At 40.5% G+C, this 23,276-nt stretch overlaps 1 protein-coding gene across 6 annotated transcripts in view; it reads left to right on the top strand.

Moving 5' to 3' along the window:
- The window catches only part of COLEC11 (collectin subfamily member 11), a 43,714-nt gene that overhangs the window by 17,624 nt on the left and 2,814 nt on the right, over positions 1–23,276 (top strand). For 2 of the 6 annotated variants that reach the window (XM_039385569.1, XM_039385572.1), the window contains exons 3-6: positions 2,834–3,562; positions 7,489–7,644; positions 13,274–13,345; positions 22,522–22,593. In XM_039385569.1, the coding sequence (XP_039241503.1) occupies positions 7,515–7,644; positions 13,274–13,345; positions 22,522–22,593 (274 nt within the window). In that variant the 5' untranslated portion in view covers positions 2,834–3,562; positions 7,489–7,514. Of the gene's footprint in view, positions 1–48; positions 3,563–4,862; positions 4,997–7,488; positions 7,645–13,273; positions 13,346–22,521; positions 22,594–23,276 lie in introns of those variants that run through there. The other 4 variants (XM_027726068.2, XM_027726065.2, XM_039385570.1 and 1 more) reach the window with 3 other exon arrangements.

Genomic DNA, 23,276 nt, shown 5'->3' on the forward strand with positions numbered 1-23,276 from the left:
TTTTTTTTTTTTTTTTTTTTTGGCATTTTGGGGAGGTAAAGAATACTGAAAATTTGATCTGCCATATATTAAGGATGACATCCAAAACTGCAACCTGTTTTTGTAAAATATAGCTGCAAACAGCAGAGATCTTGTAATCTAGTAGGGACTTTGATTAAAACATTGCAGGAGAAATTCTCTTTAGTTGTATCTGGCCAACATTTTACATAAAGATAAAATTCTACTTGAGCATTATTTTCTACTGACTGAAAAGCCATAGAGAGCTATTGTGAAAGATTTGGCACCTGGGTCCCATCTCCCTCTAGTTAAAGGTTTTGAAAACATACTTGCCCCCCTTCTGGCATTATTTTGATCTTACCCTGAAGCCCTGATTTTATATTTTTAACACAGATTACAGTAAGTTAATTCTAACATGAATTCATTGACTTCAGCAGAACAACATCAGGAAAAATTTGTCCCAGTTTTTACAAACATTCTTCTTGATGAAAAGTGAGACTACTATTCCTACATATGTCAAAGGCATCTACATTGTACAGGCAGAACTAATAGTCCCTTATACCTCATAAATATTGGCTGAGGAAATGGCTCTATTGTGCCAGAATTAAGTGTACTTTGGGGAGTAACCAAAGACTTTCTATCAGTGAGGTTTTTAGGTAATGCTAGACTCGCTCTTTTGTCCTCTGCAACAAACGCTGCTCTTCAGCATCATCAGGACCTGAAACGTGTTATATCTCTGCTTTATACTACTCCATGCTCCATAGATTTCACAGAGACTTGGTAACTGCAGCAGTTATGGTCCTCTTTTTTGCAATTCTACAGTATTAATATTTAGGGATTTTTTTTCAGTCTTTCAAGTCCATTGCTTCAACCTTTAAATCAACATGTAGAATTTAACTTGAGAGCATTGCAATGTTACGATAATGATCATTGTTTAAACAGCTTTGTAACTGATTCTGATTTTTATAGTCTAGCTAAGTGGTGAACTCTTGATTACCCAAGGTAACGCACAAGGGAGCTGGGAGGACAAATGAGAAAACGCTTAGATAAAGTAAGAGCATAGCTACACAAAACATCGGTAGGTTAGGATGATCAGCAAGGCTGTAATGGAGAAAGAAGAGGTCAGTGACACAAGTTTCATCTCTAGTGTGAGAGGCATCTTCCCCAGGGAAGGATCTGCAGCCCTTGGGCCAAGGGGTGAAAAGCAGCTTGTGTGAACAGCACTGGAGGCTTGTCCCTTCTGCCTCTCACCTCTTCCCCCAGAAACCTATCCCTAGTCTGTGCTGAGTGCTGGTGGTACCCTTTTATCCTGGGACTTAATTTAATTTAAATCATCTGTTCAAAATGTTTGAAATAGCATGAGGTCTGTGCCACAACCTGCTGTGATTTCACTGGTGTGATTTTGTGGGCATGTGTTGCATCTGCTAGAATGTGGCTTAGGGCCTGCCACGGTGCTTGAGGACAGACAAGCTGCCCGATTGTTCTGGGAGGTGTCGGGACATGAATGATGAGGGCTTGAAAAGTCAGGGGAGTGAAAACCCTTGAAAGTTATTGCTATGTCTGTAGTGCTGACTCAAACCTGCTTGGGAAAGTCACCAAATGTGGCTGTGGCTCTGCAGATTTATGTGTGTGTCTGTACTAGGAACATACTTAATTCACAATAAAGATAATTCAGCTCAGATACCTGAGAATAAAGTATAGTTTTAAAAATAACAACAAAAAATCATAATAAGAATGAAAATAACTCAGTAATAGTGAAATAAAAGCAACTCAAAGATCCCATAGGATTATACAGAGGATTAGAGTTACTCCATAACTGTTGGCTGGCTGAGCACTAATGCAAGCCACCTTCTGCGTTTTTCAGCCATTTGGTTTCAACTGGGCAGATCATCTGTGTTGTTGATTCTAAATCCAAAATGTAACAAGCTGCTGACCCTTGTGGAGCAGCCACTGGCAGATACAGGAACTCCATGCATGAGGCATTTGCTGGCTGAAGTGATCTCCAAGTTTTCGATCCAGTGTTGGGGAGGAAGTGTGGGAGCTCAAGGAGTGCTAGAGGCCAGCTGGCCTGGCCAGTCCTGCAGCAGCTTTGAGCAAGCCTGTGGGGCCTTGGGGATTCTCCGATGGTCTCTCAAGGACTTGTCACTTGAAGCTCGGCTTGTAAAGCCTCTTCTCTCTTGTCAAGTGAGGTAGATTTCCTAAAGCTGACAGGTCTCAAAAGTTGTTTGGAAATTGTTGTGCTGTTTGCATTGATATGTTTTTGTTCCTAATGGAAATAGAGGCATTTTACTATCTTTTTTTTTTAAGTTAATGCTGCCTTTTCCTCCTCTTCTAATTTTGTTTTTCAGTGCTTTCAGCTTACACTGATTTAATGGCCGCTGTTATAAGTGATGCAAATTAAACTTCTGACCCCTGCTTAGACAGTGACAAAACATTCATACTTTTATAAATGCTGAACATCTCTAGGTTTCTCTCTGGCATTGGTTTTACTGATGCTGAAGATACTCCAAATACTGAGACCAAGACAGCATTTGAAAAAACAGGCTGGTACCTTTTTCTAAGGACCACTTTCAGTGGGGCTTGGTTTTCTAAACGCCTTTATGAATCTGGGTCTGAAAGGACTTGAAGGTAGGTCGGAAAGGCAAGGAATTTTTGACGATTTTAAAATGAAAGATGCTGCTGTGGCATATACCTGGATATCAAACTCTTATTTCAATCATATGAGGCAATTTTAGCTGCAGGAGAGATTTCTTTTGAAAGCAGGAAAAGGTGGAGAAAGTGATATCCAAAGTGCTTTTGGTTTTATTTCTGCTACTAATGTGTCCCTTTACTGCAGATGCAGACTCTATAAAGTATTTAATCTGCAACCTCTTCAGAGATTTCTTCTGTTAGTGGCTCTTCTCAGACCAAGGTAATTTCCCTGAGCATTTGTACAGATCTGGGTGTTGTGACCTGACTGACACTAAAGAAGCTCATTTTTCTAGAACAAGTCTGTTTTCTCTGTGAGCTGACCTAACACAAAATAGGGTGAGGCGTATCTCCTCTGTCACTGAGGCTTGTAAGCCCAGCAGCAGGTAGTGGGGAATATGCTGAAGCTTCATTGGAGGTTTTGTTTTCCCCAGAAAATCCTTCATATCTGGCTGCTGAGCAGAGCTAACAAGCAGCCTTGACAGTTCTCTACTTCTCAATGTCTGTCTCATCTCTGAGCTGTGTAGGAGTTTGCAAAGGCAGATTAATATTTAACATACCTGGAGTCTTTGATCTTTCAATTGGAGTCTGAATACATCTAAATCCTGATAAAATGCAGACAGAGGAGATGCTGCTGCCTTTTATTCACTGATGCAGAGACTGGAGCACCCTCCTAATTTCAATTCCTTCTTCCATCTCAGGCTGTTTAATTCTGCTCTCCAGCCTGTCTGTCAAGAAACCTTATCACCAGTCTGCTGGGTGCTCATGCTGAAACTGCCTAGTTTCCAGGCTTTCAGCTGTGTATCTGAACCACTTGGCTTGAAAGCCTCTCTGTGTGATCTTCTGAATCCTGAAGTGCCCCTGCTACAAGAAAAAGGTGGGATGCCCTTCCTAGGATGTCCTGCATGCTGGTGACCAGGTGCTCTTCTGGGCTGTGGGGTGGGACCTGCAGGCTGAGGCAGGTAGGACCCACATCCTCTGTTTGCTCAGCCCACAAATCTTTTCTCTCAAGGGTGGCTGCTGCTGAGGGTTAAACACCTACATTCAAGTGTCTGGAAGAACCTTCCAGGCATGAGTCTCTGGCATATCCTCCTGGCTGGCTGTTGCAACCACAACTCACTGGTTTCCCTATAGGGAGCACTGGTCCCTAGCTTGGCATTACAAAGGCTGTTCCTGCTATGGACTCCCTCACTTTCTAGTCAACCAGCGCTAACTATTCAAATGCCAAGACTGGCCTTAGAAACCTTTGAAGGTCTGGAGAAACACCCTTCTCCTCAACCTTTTTTACTGGCTATTTTTTGTTGCTCTCTCTTTTACTTGCTGATGGTTGTGAATCACAGACAGGAAAAAGAGGTAGGACTGTCCACGGTGGATACAGTGAGCTTCTCTAGGCTGCAAGATACACCAAGATGCAGTGCCTTGTACTCTGGGATTAGGAGTCTTCTCCTGGGGAGATGTAGCCAGATTTGAGCTTAATGTATGTAAAGTAATTTTAGTATGCACATGAAAGTATTTTGGAGGAAAGTGCTCTCACAGAGGTTGATACTTCAAAACTATATCAAGACTGTGTTCAAATAATTTGTATAACCTTAGAAAATAGCTGTAAAGTGGCCAGCAGCCTGACTTGATTTCTAGTAATTCTGGCTGGCCCTGTGCATAGGCAAGAGAGGGCCAGCCTCAGAACAGCAGAGGACAGCAACACAGCAAATATTTTCCTGCTGGTTTTGTCTGTCAGAGCCTTGAGGAGCTGACCTGGTTGCTCCTTCTCCATGGCATCCAAATTTCCATTACTTTTCCCTTTCCTCCCCAGCTATTGCTGTTCTATGTGTTCACCTTTATCATAGAATCATAGAAAGGCTTGGGTTGGAAGGGACCTTAAAGATCTTCCAATTCCAATCCCCCTGCCATGGGCAGAGACATCCTCCACTAGACCTGGTTGTTCAGGGCTCCATGCAACCTGGCCTCGGAACACTTCCAGGGATGGGGCATCCACAACTTCTGTGGGCAACCTGTTCCAGTGCCTCACCACCCTCACAGTAAAGGATTTCTTCCTAGCATTTAATCTAAATCTCTCCTCTTTCAGTTTAAAGCCATTCTCCTTTGTCCTATCGCTGTCTGCTTGTGTAAAAAGTCACTCTCCTTCTTTTTTTCATAAGACCATTTTAAGTACTGGAAGGCCACAATGAGGTCTCCCAAGAGCATTCTCCTCTCCAGGCTGAACAGCCTATCTTCATAGGAGAGGTGCCATTTCTCTGATCATATTTGTGACCCTCCTCTGGATCCACTCTAATGGACCATGCCTGATTTTAAGGTATGCCCTCTCCTCTACCTCTGGTTCCTCATGATTGGGTGACAAAAGTAAATTTTGCCTGCACTCTTGAGAAACCTTGAGTGATATTGCTGCAATTGTGACAAAACTTATCATGGCCTAAATATATGAACAGCAGTTCCACAGTCTTCTGGATATTTTTTTAGATTGACAAAGCTTGTCTATGAAGCAGTTCATGCCTGGCCCGTTAGAGGAGCACATGGTGTGTTGTGGAAATCTCCAGATTTCTGTGTTCCTCCCTTGCCCCATGGGAGGATTACCCAGCACCCGAGATTTTCCCTAGCATTTCCTGCCCCACTGTAGCTCACTGGATTATGACTGTATTGAGATCTCTTGACCTTAGAGCTCTTCCCAGGTCCAAGCATAGACACCACCTCTTTAAAGCATGGGCCTTTAGCTGCAGCTCTCTCTCCTTTGGAAGGAAAGATGGGGAAAAGAATTGGGTCAAAAGGAGCTCACAAGTCTTTGCCCCAGATCTGGATGATCAGTGAGAGCTTAGGGGTGTATTGTGGAGTCCCCCTTCTCTGCAGTGTGGGTGGGTGTAGCTTCAGATGGTGTAGCAAGGGTGTTGTGAGGCAGAACAACTTGACCCGGGACTCATGCCATACCCTCCCACATGAGAAGGGAGACAAAATCTGCTCCCATCAGACCCCCTTTCTACAGTCTCCTAGGAGATAATGGAAGTACAAACTAGACAGTAATTCAGAGGAACAATTTATTCCTGCAACTTCAAAGTCATCTACATGGTCTTGCTGCTAAGATATCTGTTATGCTGTTTAATACCTTTAGATCATCCCAAAATTAACAGTTCCACCGTCCTAGACCCCAAATATGTTAAGTCATACAGACCCATGTACTGGTCCCATACCTGTACCTAATCTTACTTGACTTATTTTTGAAGAGATTCAGGGAGAGGAGAGTAATATAACTCTAGATATAAAATGCACATGTCTGTATTGTAGCTATAAAAGATGATATACAGGTACTTCCTCTTGAAACCCTGATATGACTTTCAGCTTATTTGTGTAATACAGAGTTTTGGTGAAAGAAGGACTGGAAAAACATACCAGAAGTACATAAATAACACTTTTATGAAAGTATTTCTACAGACCCCCTAACTACTGTCTTTTGATGGTCCTTTCACACAAACTCCATTTCTGTGCTGTTATTTTCTGAGACATCTCTTCACAGCCTAATTTCAGGCAATCCATTCACTTGTAGGCTTAGACAAGGGGATGTTTCAAAGGTGATTCTCTTCAGGAGTTATTGAAGACTCTGATGTAACTTCATTGCATGATACAGTGAAATATTACCTGCTTTCCACTCTCAATGACTTACATGAGGGCTACTGCATCAGACAATTTACTGGGCATAATTCCAGTGCTCAGGTAGATGGGAAGTGAAGTTTCAGGCATTGAAGTAGGTCTCATCTTCTACTGACTTGCCTCTTTAGAGCGGTATCCACTCTTTCTAAGTGGGAACTTAGTACTAACATCTTTTAGTGCAAGGCCAGGTGGCCAGGAAGGCCAATGGCATCCTGGCTTGTATCAGCAATAGTGTGGCCAGCAGGACCAGTGCAGTGATTGTATCCCTGTACTTGCCACACCTCAAATCCTGGGTTCAGTTTTGGACCTCTCACTACAAGAAAACCATTGAGATGCTGGAGGGTGTCCAGAAAAGGACAATGGAGCTGGTGAAGGGTCTGAGCACAAAGTCCTGTGAGAAACAGCTGAGGGAGCTGGGATCGTTTAGACGGAAGAAAAGGAGGCTCAAGGGAGACCTTATGGCTCTCTACAACTACCTGAAAGGAGTTTGTAGTAGGGTGGGGGATGGTCTTTTCTCCCAAATAACAAACAATAGGATGAGAGGAAATGGCCTCAAGTTGTGCCAGGGGAGGCTTAAATCGGATATTAGGAAAAATTTCTTTGTGGAAAGGTTGTCAGCCATTGGGACAGGCTGCCCAGGGAAGTGGTTGAGCCACCACGCCTGGACATATTTCAAAGATATGTACATGTGGCACTTAAGGATATGGTTTAGTAGTGGACTTGGCATTGCTGATTAATGGCTGGACTTGATGATCGTAGAGGTCTTTTCTGGTCTAAACAATTCTATGATTCTAAACCCATATACTGTATTTTTTCCGTTCACCTTTCTAGATCCCTGTCTCTAATGAGAAACCCAAACATACAATTGTCCATTATTAGCATTGCTTAATCTCCTTGTTAACTAAATTTCTTCTGAGCTTTATCTCACCCAATCTAATGGCAAAACAAACTGCTAAATGTGCTGCTGCAAGTTGCATGTGTGTCTGAGGAACACACAAACTGCTTGGAGGAGCTGCATGTGTTCTTCTCATGCTGTGTGGATTGTGGCATGCAAAAATACGTTGTGTTAGTAGAAGGATGCTGCATGTGTTCAGAAACTGTTGAGAGTCTTTGGAATTCTTATAACTGTTTACTCATTCTTTTGTTTAGGAGTCAGTGACCTGTAAGTGCTCATTATGAAGAGAGATCTGGTTTTCTTGGTGACTCTAATTAGCCTTGCCTTCCTGTCACTACTAAGGTCTGGATATCCTCAACACATTGCAGAGGAGTCCTGCTCTGTTCAGATTCTTGTTCCAGGCCTCAAAGGTAATGTGAAAGCCTTCTCCATTATTCAAATATTAATCTTTTTCTTCTAACAGGCTCATTTGCACCACTGACAGTTTCTAACAGAGACAAAGAAGGTACCTTTCAGTTGCCCTCTTATTTGTTCCATTTGTAGCCTCCTTAAAAATGGAGTTTTAAGGTCCATAAGGTGAAATTAAATCTGTTAAAATAAACATGGTTCAGAGAATGCATACGAATCTCCCAAATTTACTCCTGATCAGCAGTGCTTGTTCCTCTGATACACTACCTGGTTGCTCTCTCTGGGTTTATACTCAACAGTGGTACACAGCCAAAGACTGCAAAATCAGGCCCTACTTTATTATACCTGCAGAGGTTTTAATTTCCGTGTTGCAATGTAATGTGAAGTATTTAGTGTTTTCTAGTATTTTGTTTGTATTCTCTTGATTTTTAAAAGCTCTAATACTTTTTAGAAGAAAGAAAACAGTAGTTAGGTTTTTGGCATTTCTATAATTTTTATGGAAAAAGACAACATTTTTATAAAATATACCCCTAAACTATTGCCCAAAGAAGATGGTGTAATAAGTTATTGATCTTTTCATAGCAAAAATATACCTTACATAAGAAATCAACCAGTGGGAAGAATTAGCATTTTAAAGCAACAGCATCCATTACAGTGTGAAATTCCAGCCCTGTTTAGTCAATAACAGTAATTTCCCTTGTGAAGGCTATAGTATTTCTATTGGAATTTAGCACCTATGAATGTGGGAAAGTACTTGTTAACTAAGGAAAAAAACCCCATAAATCCTACTAGTTTATCCTTAACAATATATCAAAAAAGCATTGTTTAAGAACCATGCAATGAACCTTCCATTTTCTTCTTGTAATTTTACCTTGTATTATCACAAAACTCACCTAATCAGGAGCAATGCTATTAATCTTTTCTAGTACAAACCAGTTGCCTGAGGAACATAGTATGAGCTGCAGGCACTGTCTGTTCTGGTTACCTGATTGGTAAGAGAAGGCTCACTTCTGTTCTGCAGTTTTTCATGTAGTTAAATTTTGAGCACAGCCTGGCCATAGATTTGGCTGTAGTGTAAACTGCCCTCTCTAGACATTGCCCCATTTGTGTATTGCTGCCCTGTGCTTGAAGCAAGAGAATTGGGCTGTAGGGTGAGGGTTCTGCTTGGCCAATTTGGCTTTAGGAATAAAAAAGCCCTTTGTTTATTCATTATTATTTATTGTTGTTTTGCTTATTATTATAGATGCAGTTTTGGATGCCTGAACTCAACCAAAAGCTATTTTTTTCTATTTACTTCAATAAGTGACTTTTGAAGTCTTAATAGTATTTAGACCTTCTGCAGATGTCCTACTTACAAAGGACAACACTATATCCTCAATTCTGAGGTTTGATTAAGACTTGAGTAATTTGTTTAATATGTTTACTGTGGAAAAGGCACAAGATAGTGCTGTTAATGTGACTACAGTGGAGAACACAAGCTAGTTAAATATATGTTGTCCAAAATTACATGAGAGATCAGTTGAAGGGTCAGACTCCACAGCACTGGGGACTGAAGCTTTGAAATGACTTTTCATTTCAAAGAAGTTGACAGGCTTGGACAAGTTTTGTGACCTCTTTGCCTTAGTTTCCTTATTTGTGTAATCAGTCAAAATTAACATCTATGATTATCATTTTAGTGCAAGGATCATTATTATTATTATTATACACAGCAGAGGTTTTTAAAGTGTATAAACAGTGCAGGACCCTAACCCTTTGGCAAAAGGCAATTCTGAACCTGGAAAGCAGAAATAGGCCTGAAAACCATCATATGTTAATGATTTCACTCCATTTCATGAGATGTAAGCCTTGCAAAATTGAGAGAGATTGATGTACAAATTCAGTGAAGCACAAAATGGCCTGATACAGCCCTAGTTAATGTGAAATCCCCCAAAAGCTCTCAATGCTCCAGCTACGCTGTCAGAGGGACTGGCTGAGAGAAGTGACAATGCTGTCCCCCACTGGCACAACTCCAACCCATTTTGGTGGCCAAGGCTTCCTTTAAACTGAGCAGATGTTGGCTATGTGCCCAAATTTCAGCTCCCATGCAGTGGGATTTGTTCACTGCAGCTTTTAGATCTGCGCCATCTCCTCCTCAGCTGGAGTGCCAGCAACATCTCCAATGGTGGGGGAACAGAGCACCATACTGCTGCTGGGCATGACACTGTCAGGATTTGGGAAAAATAGGTACAGGGAAGAAATGGAAGAAATTAGGGAGACCATGGGATATGAGAATGGCAGAAGATAGAAGCTGAAGTGGTGCAGAAAGTGGAGCCCAAATGGGGTGGTGAAGGAGAAAGTCGTCAGGGAAAAGTATCCAAAAGCACAGAGAATTTTAGAAGAGCAGGAAGAGATACAGGGGAAAAAAACCCTAAACAAACTAAAAACCAGAAGAGCAGAAAGAATGAGACCAAATGAAAAGACTGGAAACTCGGAAAAAAAAAAAAAAAAGACACAAAACCAATTAAGAGCCCACAGAAAAAAAGAGAGAATCAGAAGGGGCATGAGATGAGAATGGAGGTGGAAATGGATGATGAAGAAAACCAGTAAAGACATCAAGACTAGAAAAAGCACAAATGAGTTTAAGGTCAGCAGTTCAGGTCTTAGGGACTAGGTTTGTTTTTTATTCGTGCGTTGTTTTTTTTTTTTTTTTTATAAACTCGGTAGTATAAAGGAGTAAGATGAAATGAGGAACGGAAAAACCATGGCTCTGAGAAGGCAGACAGCAGACTGAACCATGTTTTAGAAAGCTGACAATATTAATAATGGGAAAAGCGTGTTGTGTGTGAAAAGGGGATGGATGATGAAGCCTTGCTACATAGCTCACTCATATTCCTCCTTAGGTCCAGTTCCTCTTGATAGATCCATGAAATTGAGGTTACTACTATTGTGGAGAAAAAAAAATAACATGGAACAATCCTTGAATGCTTAAATTCTCAGTTTGTTACCTTGTTTTGTCTCCCTTTTAGAATCTAAAGCAGTAATTGTCTTAATAGTCTGAATGACATTCAATACATAAAAAAGTTGATGATAGATAAATAAAACCAACAGTATTTTACACCCACACATGATGCATCTACTCACCCAGGGAATATGAGTAATGGAAGAAAGTTATCACCAGCCAAGAATGCTTAATAGCTCACATAGTTAATAATATTTGGTGTGCTATTTTCATTCCGCATAGATGATACAGCTTAAGAGAATCAGGATATGAACATAAGCATAGACAAATCCTGTCCCAAAGAATCCACAAAAGAGGGCAAATAAACAGCAATGGTAAGATATATCACCTGAATTAGGAAAGATCTTTCCCAGAGATGATGGAAGAAGAAGACTGTAGTAGTGTCAAGGCTGTGCCTGATTGCTGTGATCCTACTGCAGCTCAGTTTGGTGGCAGGGCTAAATTTCTTTCTCAGCACTGTGGAGCACTGCTAAGCACATCTCACCCTGTCTCAGCTGCACTGTGCTGATGAAGAAGGTACTGTTTTACGCAGTGGGGCTGAAGCAAAGAGACATCCAGAAAGCGATGGAGAGGAGATTGAGCAGGAGATATGACTGCAAAGGGACTGTGTCTGGCAGAAAAGGCCACAACAGAGCAATTGGGTAGGGACTGTGATGCACAGATCCCAACCTTTTGCTCTGAAGCGACTTGGTTGTAGACCAGAAGAGGCTGGAGACCAGAAAGGAGGTACAGAGGTGTCTTTCTCTAATGTATGAATCAAAAGTTAAAGTTATTGTTAATTGGTGAGATATTAAATTGATTGAAATTCCTTAACAGAAAACTGGGGTTTTGCCCATGGCACCTGCACAGGCTTTGCTTCCTCAGCTTGCACAGTGCCCAGGATACATACAGCAAAAATAGGGACTTAAATGTGACAAAGCTGAGCTGGACCACTGATCAGTTCCTCTTGGCCAAGGTCTTGCTCCTTAAAACATAACAAAAAAGTGCAGAGTGGTCTCTAGCTGGGCCTGTAATGGGGTAATCTCCTCCCAGAGAAAGTTTCTAAAACACCCACACTAAGGAACGTGGTACCATCTTATTATAGGAATAAATGCAGGCAAGTGTAATGGCCTGAAGCAAGAGTGATCTATTTTATTGATCCCTAATGCACAGCTTTCACTCTGAAGAACGTGTAAAGCAATAGGCTGTAATAGCCTGCTCTCAGCCTCCAGAGAGCAGAGAAAAGTCATTGTCAGGATTTATCTTTGGGAAGCAAAGAACTCATAACCAGCCCTGAGGGCTGAAAGGCAATCATACAAAGCCTATTGGTTACCTGATAATAAAAATGTGACGTTCCCAAATGTGCCAAATTATATCCTGTTTCATACTAACAATATTATTCACTGGGGATTATGTGAAGTTTGTCCTCATTAAGGTCAGAGAATGGCCTATTTTTGCATGTCTGAAGGCAGGGAAGATGGTCTGGAGCCTGCTGACAGCCTGAAGAATGAAAATATAACAGACGGAGGACCAAGTTCAGTTCACAGCCATCTAGGTCTACAATAAGGAGAGAGACAGAAAGAGAGCTGGAGGCTGTGTATTTGAAACGTGCCATGTTGTGGCATGCCATCTTTCTGGCCCCTCTCTGAACCATAGCTGCCAGCTATGCCAGGGAGCAGAGCTTGTGGGGTGCATGATAACCTTTGACTTTCCTGCTGTGGTGCTCCCCTCAGCTTCCTGGAGAGCAATTAATAACTCTCCTCTACAGAAATGCAGTGGTGAGGCATCATGGGTGCCGTGCTGGCTCTGGGTTTTAGATACCGGCATCTTAATTTCTATGGGAGCCATAGAACTTTCTTTTCCTTCGTATAAATCTTTTTTTGTCAAGGTGGCTGTGTAAATCATTCTTTAAACTTCTGTTTGTGAAAGAAATTTTAAGTCAATGGCAAACTACAATGGTAGGGGGCAAGAGGAGCTAAGCATCCTCAAATTTTCAATGAAAGGAACCAGGAAGGAAAACATTTACAAAAACCGATGTTTAAATATGGAGACTATAATGATGCGCCATGAGCCACGTGCATGTCAGTACACTGCATAGTGGTTCATTCCTCAGAGGTTATAAGGCACAGTATACACTGAGGATATGGGGTAGGGAGTTACTCTTTCATGCTTAGAAATGATCCTTTAAATGATGGATGTAGCAATGCCTTTTTATAGGTCTGATGAATGGCATTTTCTAAAAAAAAATGAGATTATAGCTAAGCCATTTGCACTTGAGACTTAAGCATGTCCATAGCAGAGACTCAAAAAGTGTTTGGTGAACACAGACCCAGAAGTTTATGTGCTAAGCTGGGGCCTAATTCTGAAGATTCTACTTAAATGAATGGTGCTGTTTTGTAGGTTGATGATACAAGTAACATCCACAAAAATAGACTTGTTGTATGAGACTTCAGCAATGTATTGACTTAGGGTTTGTCTATATTTACTCCAACTGAAGAAAATTCTGTTCTCTGTGCATCAAGTAAGGCTGTTAAATCAGATTGCATCTGCTTTTATTTTTTCACTGGAGAGAATGGCACTCTTGTCACTGCTGCTAACAGAAAATAGTCCTGGTTTAATATGATTCTTCTTTTTGTTTCCTTTTGTATCAACAGGGGAGGCTGGAGAAAAGGGGGAGAAAGGTGCTCCAGGTCGTCCAGGCAGAGTTGGACCTCCAGGAGAAAAAGGTAATTTTGTTAAAGAAGATGTTTTGAAAGTCATTCCTGACAAAATGCTGTCTTTTCTTGTGAGGTGATAATGATGGGAATCCTCTCTCCCTTTGCTGGGTGACTAAAACATCCTTGGCCATTTTTGTTTACTTTTGTTGTGGTTTAACCCCAGCTGGCAGCTCAGCCGCATGTAGCCACTCACTCTCTTCCCCCCAGTTTGGATGGGAGAGAGAACTGGAAGGGTAAAAGTGAGAAAACTCATGGTTTGAGCCACGCACAAGCAAAGCCTAACAAGGAATTCATTCACCAGTTCCTATAGGCAGACAGGTGTTCAGCCATCCCCAGGAAATCAGGGCTTCATCACATGTAACAGTGACTTGGGAAGACAAACACCATCACTCTGAACCACCCCCCCCTTCCTTCTTCTTCCCCCATCTTTATATACTGAGCACAATGCCACGTGGTAGGGAATTTCTCTGGCTGTGTCCTCTCCCAGTTTCTTTTGTGCCCCCAGCCTGCTTGCTGGTTTGGTGGGATGAGGAGCAGAAAAGGCCTTAACTCTATGCAAGCACTGCTCAGCAATAAAGATTACATTTCTGTGTTATCAACATTGTTTTGGTCACAAATCCAAAATAGAGCACAATACCAGCTACAATGAAGAAAATTACAGTATACAGTACATACAGTACAACTGTATGCATTCCTTTGTAGACTAAGTATTACTTTCTGGTCAAAAAGATTCATTTGGAAATAAAAAAAAAAGTCTTGATTTTTTAGAAAGGTCTCTGTAAAGAAAGACATCATAATGTCTTCTTCATAATTTACCTTCTGCAAATGAAAACCTCACATGAGATCAGAGGGAAAAAAATCACAAGGTTCAATTTTCTTGTTTCCTTTTTTTTTTTTTTTTGTGAATGTGAACACTCATTAATGAAAACCATTGAGGGAAGGCATAATAGGCAGAGATGACCATGAGTGTTTCCACATATTTTGGATCACAGTTCTGTAATATCTATGGAAAAATGGTGATAAGGCTGTGTGCGTTGTAGTTCAAAAATATTTGGAGCTCTTGAGAGGAATGGTGCTCAATAGTGTTCAGTTATACAGTGAGAGAAACATGGCATTGCTGTCTTGCAGGAAATGCTGTCTTTTCATGTTTGTTTTCCTCCTGAAGCAAGGAGGAAATTTGATCTTCATAAGTTTTCCAGGAGGTGCGTTTTCTGAAAGGTTCACATTAAGAGTAGTCAAAACCTTTTATTTCGATATCGAAATTAAAGGTTTGATATTCCTGTCATCAGAACGATGGTGTGAGTTAGTTTTTACTGATCTGAGTTTACAATCTTCCTTTCAAGGCAATCATAGTGGTAATTTATACTTCCTTATGATAATGCATGATCTCTTGTTGTTCTTTTAGGCAATTATGGGAGTCTGATACCTGTAATTTTCCCTGGGACCAAAATCCATAGCTAGAACTCTTCCCCCTACAATGCATTGAAAAATTTATAACTCCCGTGAGATATATGTGTGTTCAGTCAGTGTACTTACCTTATGTAGGTGTACTTTCAAGGACAACTGCTAGAAAAAATATTGGAAACTAAAATTTCAGCTCTTGCAAGGTAATGCAGCATGAAGTTAAAGTATGACAGAATAATTTAGATTAAAAGGTTGTAAAGAGCTCATCTAGTCCAATCTCCTGCTTTAAACAGGGCAGACGTCAATATTAGAGTAGGTTGCTTGGGGTTTTTTTCCAGTAGACTTTTGAAAATCTCCATGGATGGAGATTCCACATCCTTTTTGATCAGTCTGTTGAACAGTTTCATCATGAAAGACCTTTTCCTTGAAGCCTACTGAAATTTTTCTTGTTGTAACTTGTAATCATTGCATCTTGTCCTTTCTCTATGAGTCTCTGAGAACAAAATGCTGCATCTTCTCTAGTGGAAGACTGCAATTAGGTCTCCCCTTACCTTTCTGTACTGCAAGCTAAGCAAAACCATCTTTCTCAGTTGGACTCTGGTTTGTTTCCCATGTATGAGGGCCCAGAAATCTCTGGGTCCTTTTATGCAAAGGAGTTATTTTAGCCAGCCATTGGCCAGACTTCATCAATGCATAACAGGTGAGGAATTTAGCTGAACCCATGGTATTGCTGTCAATGTATTTCTGTAGCGTGTCGAGCTCTTCCTGACTGGCAGCAGTGTCCTCCAGCGCACCATTCCTGCCAGCATGGAGCTCATTCCTCTTCTTCCTCCTGTCACTGGTGAAGGACTGGTTCCTGAGGAATGGCATTCCTGCTGATTAGACTTTGGCAGCCTTGCAGCAGTGCCAGATAGCAGTCTCATCGCCCTTGAGTGCTTCTGGGCAGTGCCATGGACCTGTGTACATCCAGGTGAAGTAGTTCCTCACTCAATCATCCAGTGCCAGGAGTGGCATGTCCTCCTCAGATCTTTGCTACCAGATGTGCAGAACTGGGAGGCCAGAGAGCAGATTTTGCCAGTAGAGACAAAGAATGCACTAAGTGCCTCTGCCTTCTCAGCCTTTGGCACAAAGTTGTCTTAACCTCTTGAGAACCTCTCTCTGTGCTGTCTTGCATGTTTCTCTAGCTTGCTAGTTTGTCAAATCCCTTCAAAATGCTTTAGACCATCTGAAAAGTGGAAGTACTCTTTTTCAGTCAGGCCAACCCATGATGTAGCATTTCATTTATTTATTTTATACTGCTAAATTGGATTTATTTGGAAAATCATTCTCATAAGGAATGCTTGATTAACTCTAATAGTAATGATAATTTTCCAGTTTTCCATACCTCCAAAAGTCCAAAATTTTGACGAGATTAAAAGAAGGAACACTGAAGTGGAAATATACTGCAAGAAAACACACTTTGAAAGAAAAGAGATGAGAGAAAATCAAATATTAATGCATACTGTATTGGTATTTTTCCAAGATTTGCTTTCAGTTAAACACAGGCAGAATTTCTTACTACACCTGTAGCAACATATTTTTTCAGCTTTCCTTTATGCATCCAGAAATGTCTACAAACAAGGTCTTGTTTTAAATAAATTCTAATTAACTAGTTTTTCATTAATGCTGTACATTATCAGAATCACATTCATGTTTTTTTGGTTACCTTTCTTTGTTTCATTTTACTAGCAAGTTCATATAAGAAAATATGCTTAGTTTCTTAGAACTCCATAGGTATGTAATAACAAAATAACTTACAAAAGAAATGGTTTTCTTATGGTATATTAGACCTGAAATGAACAGCTCAAGATTAGAAAGTGCTGCAAATATTTTTATCATACCCTTTCCTCATGATATTTTCAGATTTTGGTAACTCAGAAACTGAGAAACATTAAAAGTTTCTGGTGCTTTCCTGAAATAAATCTCGTTCTGACTGTCCTGATGCTTCAGGGTGACAGCAGAGATACAGATGTCTTTGGATACTGATTAAGGTTAAATTCCACTTACTTTCTTCATTGCTTTTAATTAATTGTATAGGTCAATTATGATGCATAGCATGTCAGCAGAATATAAAACTGTGTTGGCCTTATGTAAAGCATAAAGCACTGTATCAAGTACAATGGCTGTTTCAGACAAGCAGTGTGTACTGCAGTGCAAGTTCTGGGGTGTGAAGTTCATGGAAGTAACTGTCACTACGTGCACAGATGGCTGTACTGTGCATTCCCATGTTGGGAGTGAACTTCATTATTTCACTGAGTCATGATGCAGTCTGTGAGGCCATAACTTCCATGTATACAAATTCCACACAGATAGTTCAGTAACAGTACAGTCCTGTGAATATTCCCAGAGTACTTTATGACAATCAAAATAAAGAGAAGAGGGTGAATTTGCTGTTGGAATGCATCATCAAAGGAACAGCACATTAAAAATGTGTTCTTCAAAACATTTTAATTTTCTTAGAACTGTAACCATTTGAAAATACATTATTTCAGTATTTTAAGTTCAGCCTTTTTACATTGGATTTCATTTATACTCAATTCTAATGGTATGTTGAACAAAGTCTCATCCTGTTCTTGGGCTTGGAACTCAACTGTCTGTACCTTTGCAGTGTTAGCACAGCAACACTGACTTTGGCTTTTGCCAGCTAACACTTTCCCAGGTAATTCTTGGGCATATTTCGGGAGCTGTCACAATGAGCAGCTTGCAAGTGATTATCCTGGCTTGAAGAGTAAGACAATTTAGTATCGTGGAGTGTACCATTCTCAGCCACCTAGTTCCCACTGCCAGGGAACAGTCCCAGGCATTTAGTTTACTAGTACAGGCAGAGCCTCTTAAGTAGGAGAGAAGACTCATTAATTTAACTGGATTGGAGCCAGAGTGCTCAGTCATTTGTATAATCAAATTCTAGAAAGAGGCAATAATATCTTAATTTATATTTTATTATTACTGATTGCTCATTAATATGTAATCAATCAATCCTTTGCATTTCTGAGTCAACTTTTACATGAATTTATTGCTCACTAAGGAGTGCTGCAGGCAGTATTCCATATAAAAGTCCTGACATTGACAGTTGTGAATTCACAAAGTGGGTATCTGGTTCAGAACTGTCTTTCAGTTCCACCTGAACTCAACAGGATTTTGAGAAAATCTGTGGTAAACTGAGTGGACAAAAAAATGGCAGATGGGTTTCAATGTAAATAAATATATTGCCTAGGGACATTAGGGATGCATAATTTAATCCATACTTACATGATGCCAAAACCCAAAACCGTCACTTAAAACTCAAGAACTGTGCTGAAGTCATTAGCAGCAGTCCCAAAGCCAACAGAACACTGCCCATTATCAGAAAAGACACCAAGGACAAAACAGGGAACTACTTTTTGCAGCTGATTTTGCTCTGTGTAAAATCCTGAAATACAGTGTCTCAAGTAATGAGTGTGGCTCTGGCCTCTATCTCTCAAGAAGGACATGAGAGGTAAGAGAAGGGCACCAAAAATGTGAAAAAGAACAGCTACCTCATAAGGAGAAACTGGACAGGTTGAGATTCTTGCGTGTGTACAGAGGAGTCTGAGAGGGTTGTGATCGAGGTTACAGAATCCCCAGATCCCATCATAACTGAAGCTGCTGGGGGCTGATCCAGCACTCCACCTGTAATACACTTCAAATAGTGGATGGGATTGTGTGATCTCCCTGTATTGCATCTTTTGCTGCCACCACAGGAAACAAAGTCTTGGGCTAGAGGGATCACTGGTCTGAGCAAGCTTAGTATTACATTGTTAACATAATTCTAGCAAGATAGGTGTTTCATGAGGGCAGTTATTTGTCTTTATGTGCATCTGACTACAAACTCCTCCACTCAGGAATGTACCATACTATTACCATTTCTTTTGTTTTGAGTGTACTTTAAAATCCTTTAAACGTTTTTGCCGCCTTCTTAGGTTGCATTTTTTTCTCACTCTCTTTAGTTTTCTTAACTATTCTGATTTCTAGTCAGTATGGATTGATAATAGTCTACTCTTTTTTTCCCTCCTGTTTTTTGTGCAAAGCTTTTAAAGTTTCACTTTGTCATTAAACTACCAGTCCGCAACAAGTGAGATGGATCGCTGCTGAGAGGTGTTTATTTCTCCATTGCCTACCGTGGGAGCTTAGATAAACAGTTTAGACTTTAAAACCTAACTTTCAGGTGGCTAATGCTGGGTGAATGTAGTTGGCTTGCCTCAACTACATAAAATGCCACCTGGGATTATGCACTGTTTGTTCACATAAGAATATATGTTTAACATATTTGTCAACAATATGGACAGTGCTCCCTCAACAAGTTTGCCAATGATGCCAAGCTGAGTGATGCAGCCAACTCACTGGAGGGAAGGGATGCTATCCTGAGGGACCTTGACAAGCTTGAGAGGTGGGCCTGTGTGAACCTCATGAAGTTCAACAAGGCTGAGTGTGAGGTCCTGCGCCTTGGGCAATCCCAAGCACAAATGGAGAATGCGTGGAGAATGGATTGAGAGCAGCCCTGAGGGGGTGTTGCTTTATGAAAAGCTTAACATGACCCAGCAATGTACACTTGCAGCCCAGAAAGCCAGTTGTATCCTGGGCTGCATCAAAAGAAGTGTGGCCAGCAAAAATTGATGGAAGTGATACTCCCCCTCTAGTCTGCTCTCACGAGACTCCACCTGGAGTGCTGTGTCCAGCTCTGGTTCCCCACCTTAAAAAGGACATGGACTTGCTGGAACAAGTCCAGAGGATGACCATGAACATGATCAGAGGGATGTGGCACCTCTACCATGAAGACAGTCTGAGAGAGTTGGGCTTTTTCGTCCTGGAGAAGAGAAGGCTTAGTGTAGACCTTATAACACCTCCAGTACAGAGGAGATCTACAAGAGAGCTGGAGAGGGACTTTTTACAAGGGCATGTAATGATAAGACAAGGAGGAATGACTTTAAACTGAAAGAGGGCATATTTAGATTAGATATTGGGAAGAAATTCTTTACCGCGAAGGTGATGAGACACTGGGATAGATTACTCAGAGAAGTTGTGGTTGCCCCATTCCGGGTGGTGTTCAAGGCCAGGTTGGATGAGGCTCTGAGCAACCCAGTCTAGTGGAAGATGTCCCTGCCCATGGCAGGGGTGTTGGAACTAAGTGATCTTTAAGGTCCCTTCCAACCCAAACCAATCTGTGATTCTACGTAAGATGTAACTATGTTGTAACCACTGTTCCCTCACTAATCATCGACCTTCATTGGTGTGGATAATTCAGATTATTTAGCATAAAGTGGTGCTGTAATTTATTGGTGTATGAGAATTTTCAAATTTCCAGTTGCCAGTAGTTTTTAAAAGTTAAGTGTCCTGAACGTAGATTACTACTATAAAATAATTAAATCCTTTAAAAATACCATTCTCATTCAAGTTTGGTTAACTATTTGCATTGGGAATACTGACTACTGCAAGACTGTCAAGGTACACTCTGGGAAAGACTTTTAATCTTCGCCTGTATCTTATGTTCTTTTTCTAAGTATCCTCTGCAGATTGCTGTCAAAGATGGCACTAGAGTCAAGAGGCCTTTGGTGTGGTTTGGTACACTTCTACTTTCCTTGTTAGGTAGGTGTCTGTGATGTCCTCTAATCGTGAAGAATTTCTGATTTGTCTTTCTTTCCTTATCTTCAGTTCCTTCTAAAATCCTTTAAGTCTTCTATAATTGGTTCCAGCATATGCCATCTTCATCTGGGAGATAACAGATGACTTGCTTCATATTCTCCATTTGAACTTCATGTTCAACTTCCCACTTTTGGCCTATGGAGAATTAATTTCTTTTATTGTCTTCATTTCTTTCCAGCTCTTACTTCCTGATTTCAATAAGACTCTTCACACTGCATTTCTGACAACCATAGGGCCACTAAAAAGTGCTTTACAAAAAGTATTAAAACTTTTGAAACCCTCAAGGCAGATGGGTCTCTCCTGAAACATTGTGATTTAGTCTGTAGAATCAGAATAAGGAAGCCCCTGGAGTGGAAGCAGGGGTTAGTCACTGTAAGAGAAAACCAAATCCAAACAGTTCTTTTAATGAGCACAGGAGGTTTAATGTATGTCTTCATTGCTTGAGATAACACAGTTTTACTTCTGAGCAGATCACGTAGCTTTTACTGGCTATGACTGAGAAGCAGCTCATTTTCTGGGCAGTATTTATGAGAAAGAAAGTGAATTAATTTTATATATTGTATTTTATTTATGCATTAGATCTATGTGTTTATTTAATTTTGTCCTGAAAAGAAAAAGCATTCGAACATCTGATAATCTGTTACAGCAATCCCAATTCATAAATATGTAAAGTAAGAAAGGTCACTTCCAGAGCAGCTTGATAAAGTCATTACAAGCTGGTACTTTAAGGATTCTCAAGGAAAAACCCTCTCAATATACTATCTATATTGGATAAATACCCAGTGGTAGCATCAGCACACCTACACAGCCCAAAGGATTGCATCTTTAAGTCAAGCCATGAAACTGTTCTGAAAATGAAGCTGTATTCCAGAAAGCAGATCTTCAGTTGGCTCTGTGGGTTACTTCCATTCTTCCATTAGGAAAACCAGAAAAATATTTTTGCTTTCTGGTGACAGCCTGTGTTCAGTAGTGTCTGAATTTGATACTTATTGGAAACAAAGAAAGATTATTGATTGTAGAGTTTGTCAGTAATTAGACCAACAAACCATACACATTTGGCTTCTCTCAGTTCAGAGGAAATTATTTCTTCTTGGTTCATGCCATCAAGTTACAGTTGCTTGAGACTTCATGGAACAATACAGAGGACATCTCTTAGCCCAGTGATGATCAGTTTATATTCTGAAACTTGTTATTTATTACACCTTTAAGTTAAAGGTAATGATGAAACGGGTCATAGTATTATCCAGCTTTCAAAAATATGTATGTCTGTCCAGCTGCGGTAACAACAGAGGGCAACAGACCTTCAGTTGCAGAGATCCACAGCTGAGGCTGAGCTATGACAATGTGTACAAGTCCAATTGCTGGATCCCTATGGTAGATTTTCCTCCTAACTTGTCTCATTGTTTCCTTGCTCCTGTGTAGACAAATGGTACATAATAGATGTTGCTTTGAGCAAAGAAACAATCATTGAAAAAAACCTGCATAAATATTTCCTAAAACAGACTTGTGTTTCTGCAGGATGGGAGCCTCAGAGGACATTCATCCCTGTAGTCCCTCCATACCCACTCTCCATTAATAGTCTGGTACAGTGGAAAACATTATTTCCTATGACAATATTTATATTGTATAAATAAACCAATAAGCCCAAAGTCAGCCCTCAGTTACAGTGGAGCTACTGTCTTAGATGAAATCTCAGTTGTACTTGGATCCTTTAGGTCTTCTCAGTTTTACTCCACTGATTCGTGTCTGAATGCAGTCCCCCTACCCCTCATTGTCAACATTATTCTGTCAGGATCAGCTGAAAGAAGTTTGCAAAAGCTTTTCCACTGGCTCTCAGCCAACATCCATTTTCAATTACACCTTCATGTCTTGTTAATGTCAATTGCTTTGCAAAGTTTAAATCACTGTCTAGGTTGTCATATGCAAGTTCTTCACAAGGAGAGAGCTGGACCTCTGGATTTCAATGAATATTGGGGATATAGCATGTTTTTGCTCATTATAAAAACTGATGCTGTAAGCATACTGGAATCTGAATGAATCAGGCTACATTGCTACTTTGTGTCTTTTGTCTTTCTGCTGTATAGGAGAAATGGGGGACAAAGGACAGAAAGGCAGCATAGGACGGCATGGAAAAATTGGTCCTATTGGTTCAAAAGGTATGTTTAATTCAATTGTTTCTCCATTTGTGTTCAGATTAAAATGTGTGATCATTTATGTTTGAGAAAATTTAGGGGCTTGAAAAATGGTTACCAAGTCTCAGAGCTTACCATGATGGGAATTTTCTCACACTGTAGTCAGCCAGGTTACTGACATCTCTCAGCCAGCTACCTTTTCCTCTGACAGCAGTATATTTAGCCTTAAAGCAGCATGAGTATCCTGGTTTGAGGCTAAATAAAGAACTTTGTTCACTGTCACATGAGAGTGGACAGTTAAGAGAAGCAGGTGGGAAGATGCACTGTACTTTGACAGACTTTTAAGAGCCAGAAGACTTGCTTTCTAATGTTGCCTACTCCATAATGGCTTCCTATGGGACTTTTGTTGAGTCATTTGGACCAATGTTTACCTAAGCATCTAGATTATGATTTTAAATTTGGGCATATCCAGCCCTTTTCCCTCTACAGCATCTGAATTTACTGGTTCCGTGAAATTCATGAATGTCAAAAAGTGGATATTGGTATATATTCTTTGTGTTCAAATTTCATAGCTTTGTCAACCTTTGTTGTGGAACGAATAGGACAGAAAAATCTTTATTTTTGCTTGAGCATATTTCTACTTTCCACATTTGAATGTTACTAGAGAAAAAATGAACTATTGACGAAAAAAGCTGCCTTAAATTTAT

Source organism: Pipra filicauda, unplaced genomic scaffold (genome assembly GCF_003945595.2).
Source record: "Pipra filicauda isolate LSUMZ 115617 unplaced genomic scaffold, ASM394559v2 scaffold41_size5083284_pilon, whole genome shotgun sequence".
Lineage (NCBI taxonomy): Eukaryota > Metazoa > Chordata > Aves > Passeriformes > Pipridae > Pipra > Pipra filicauda.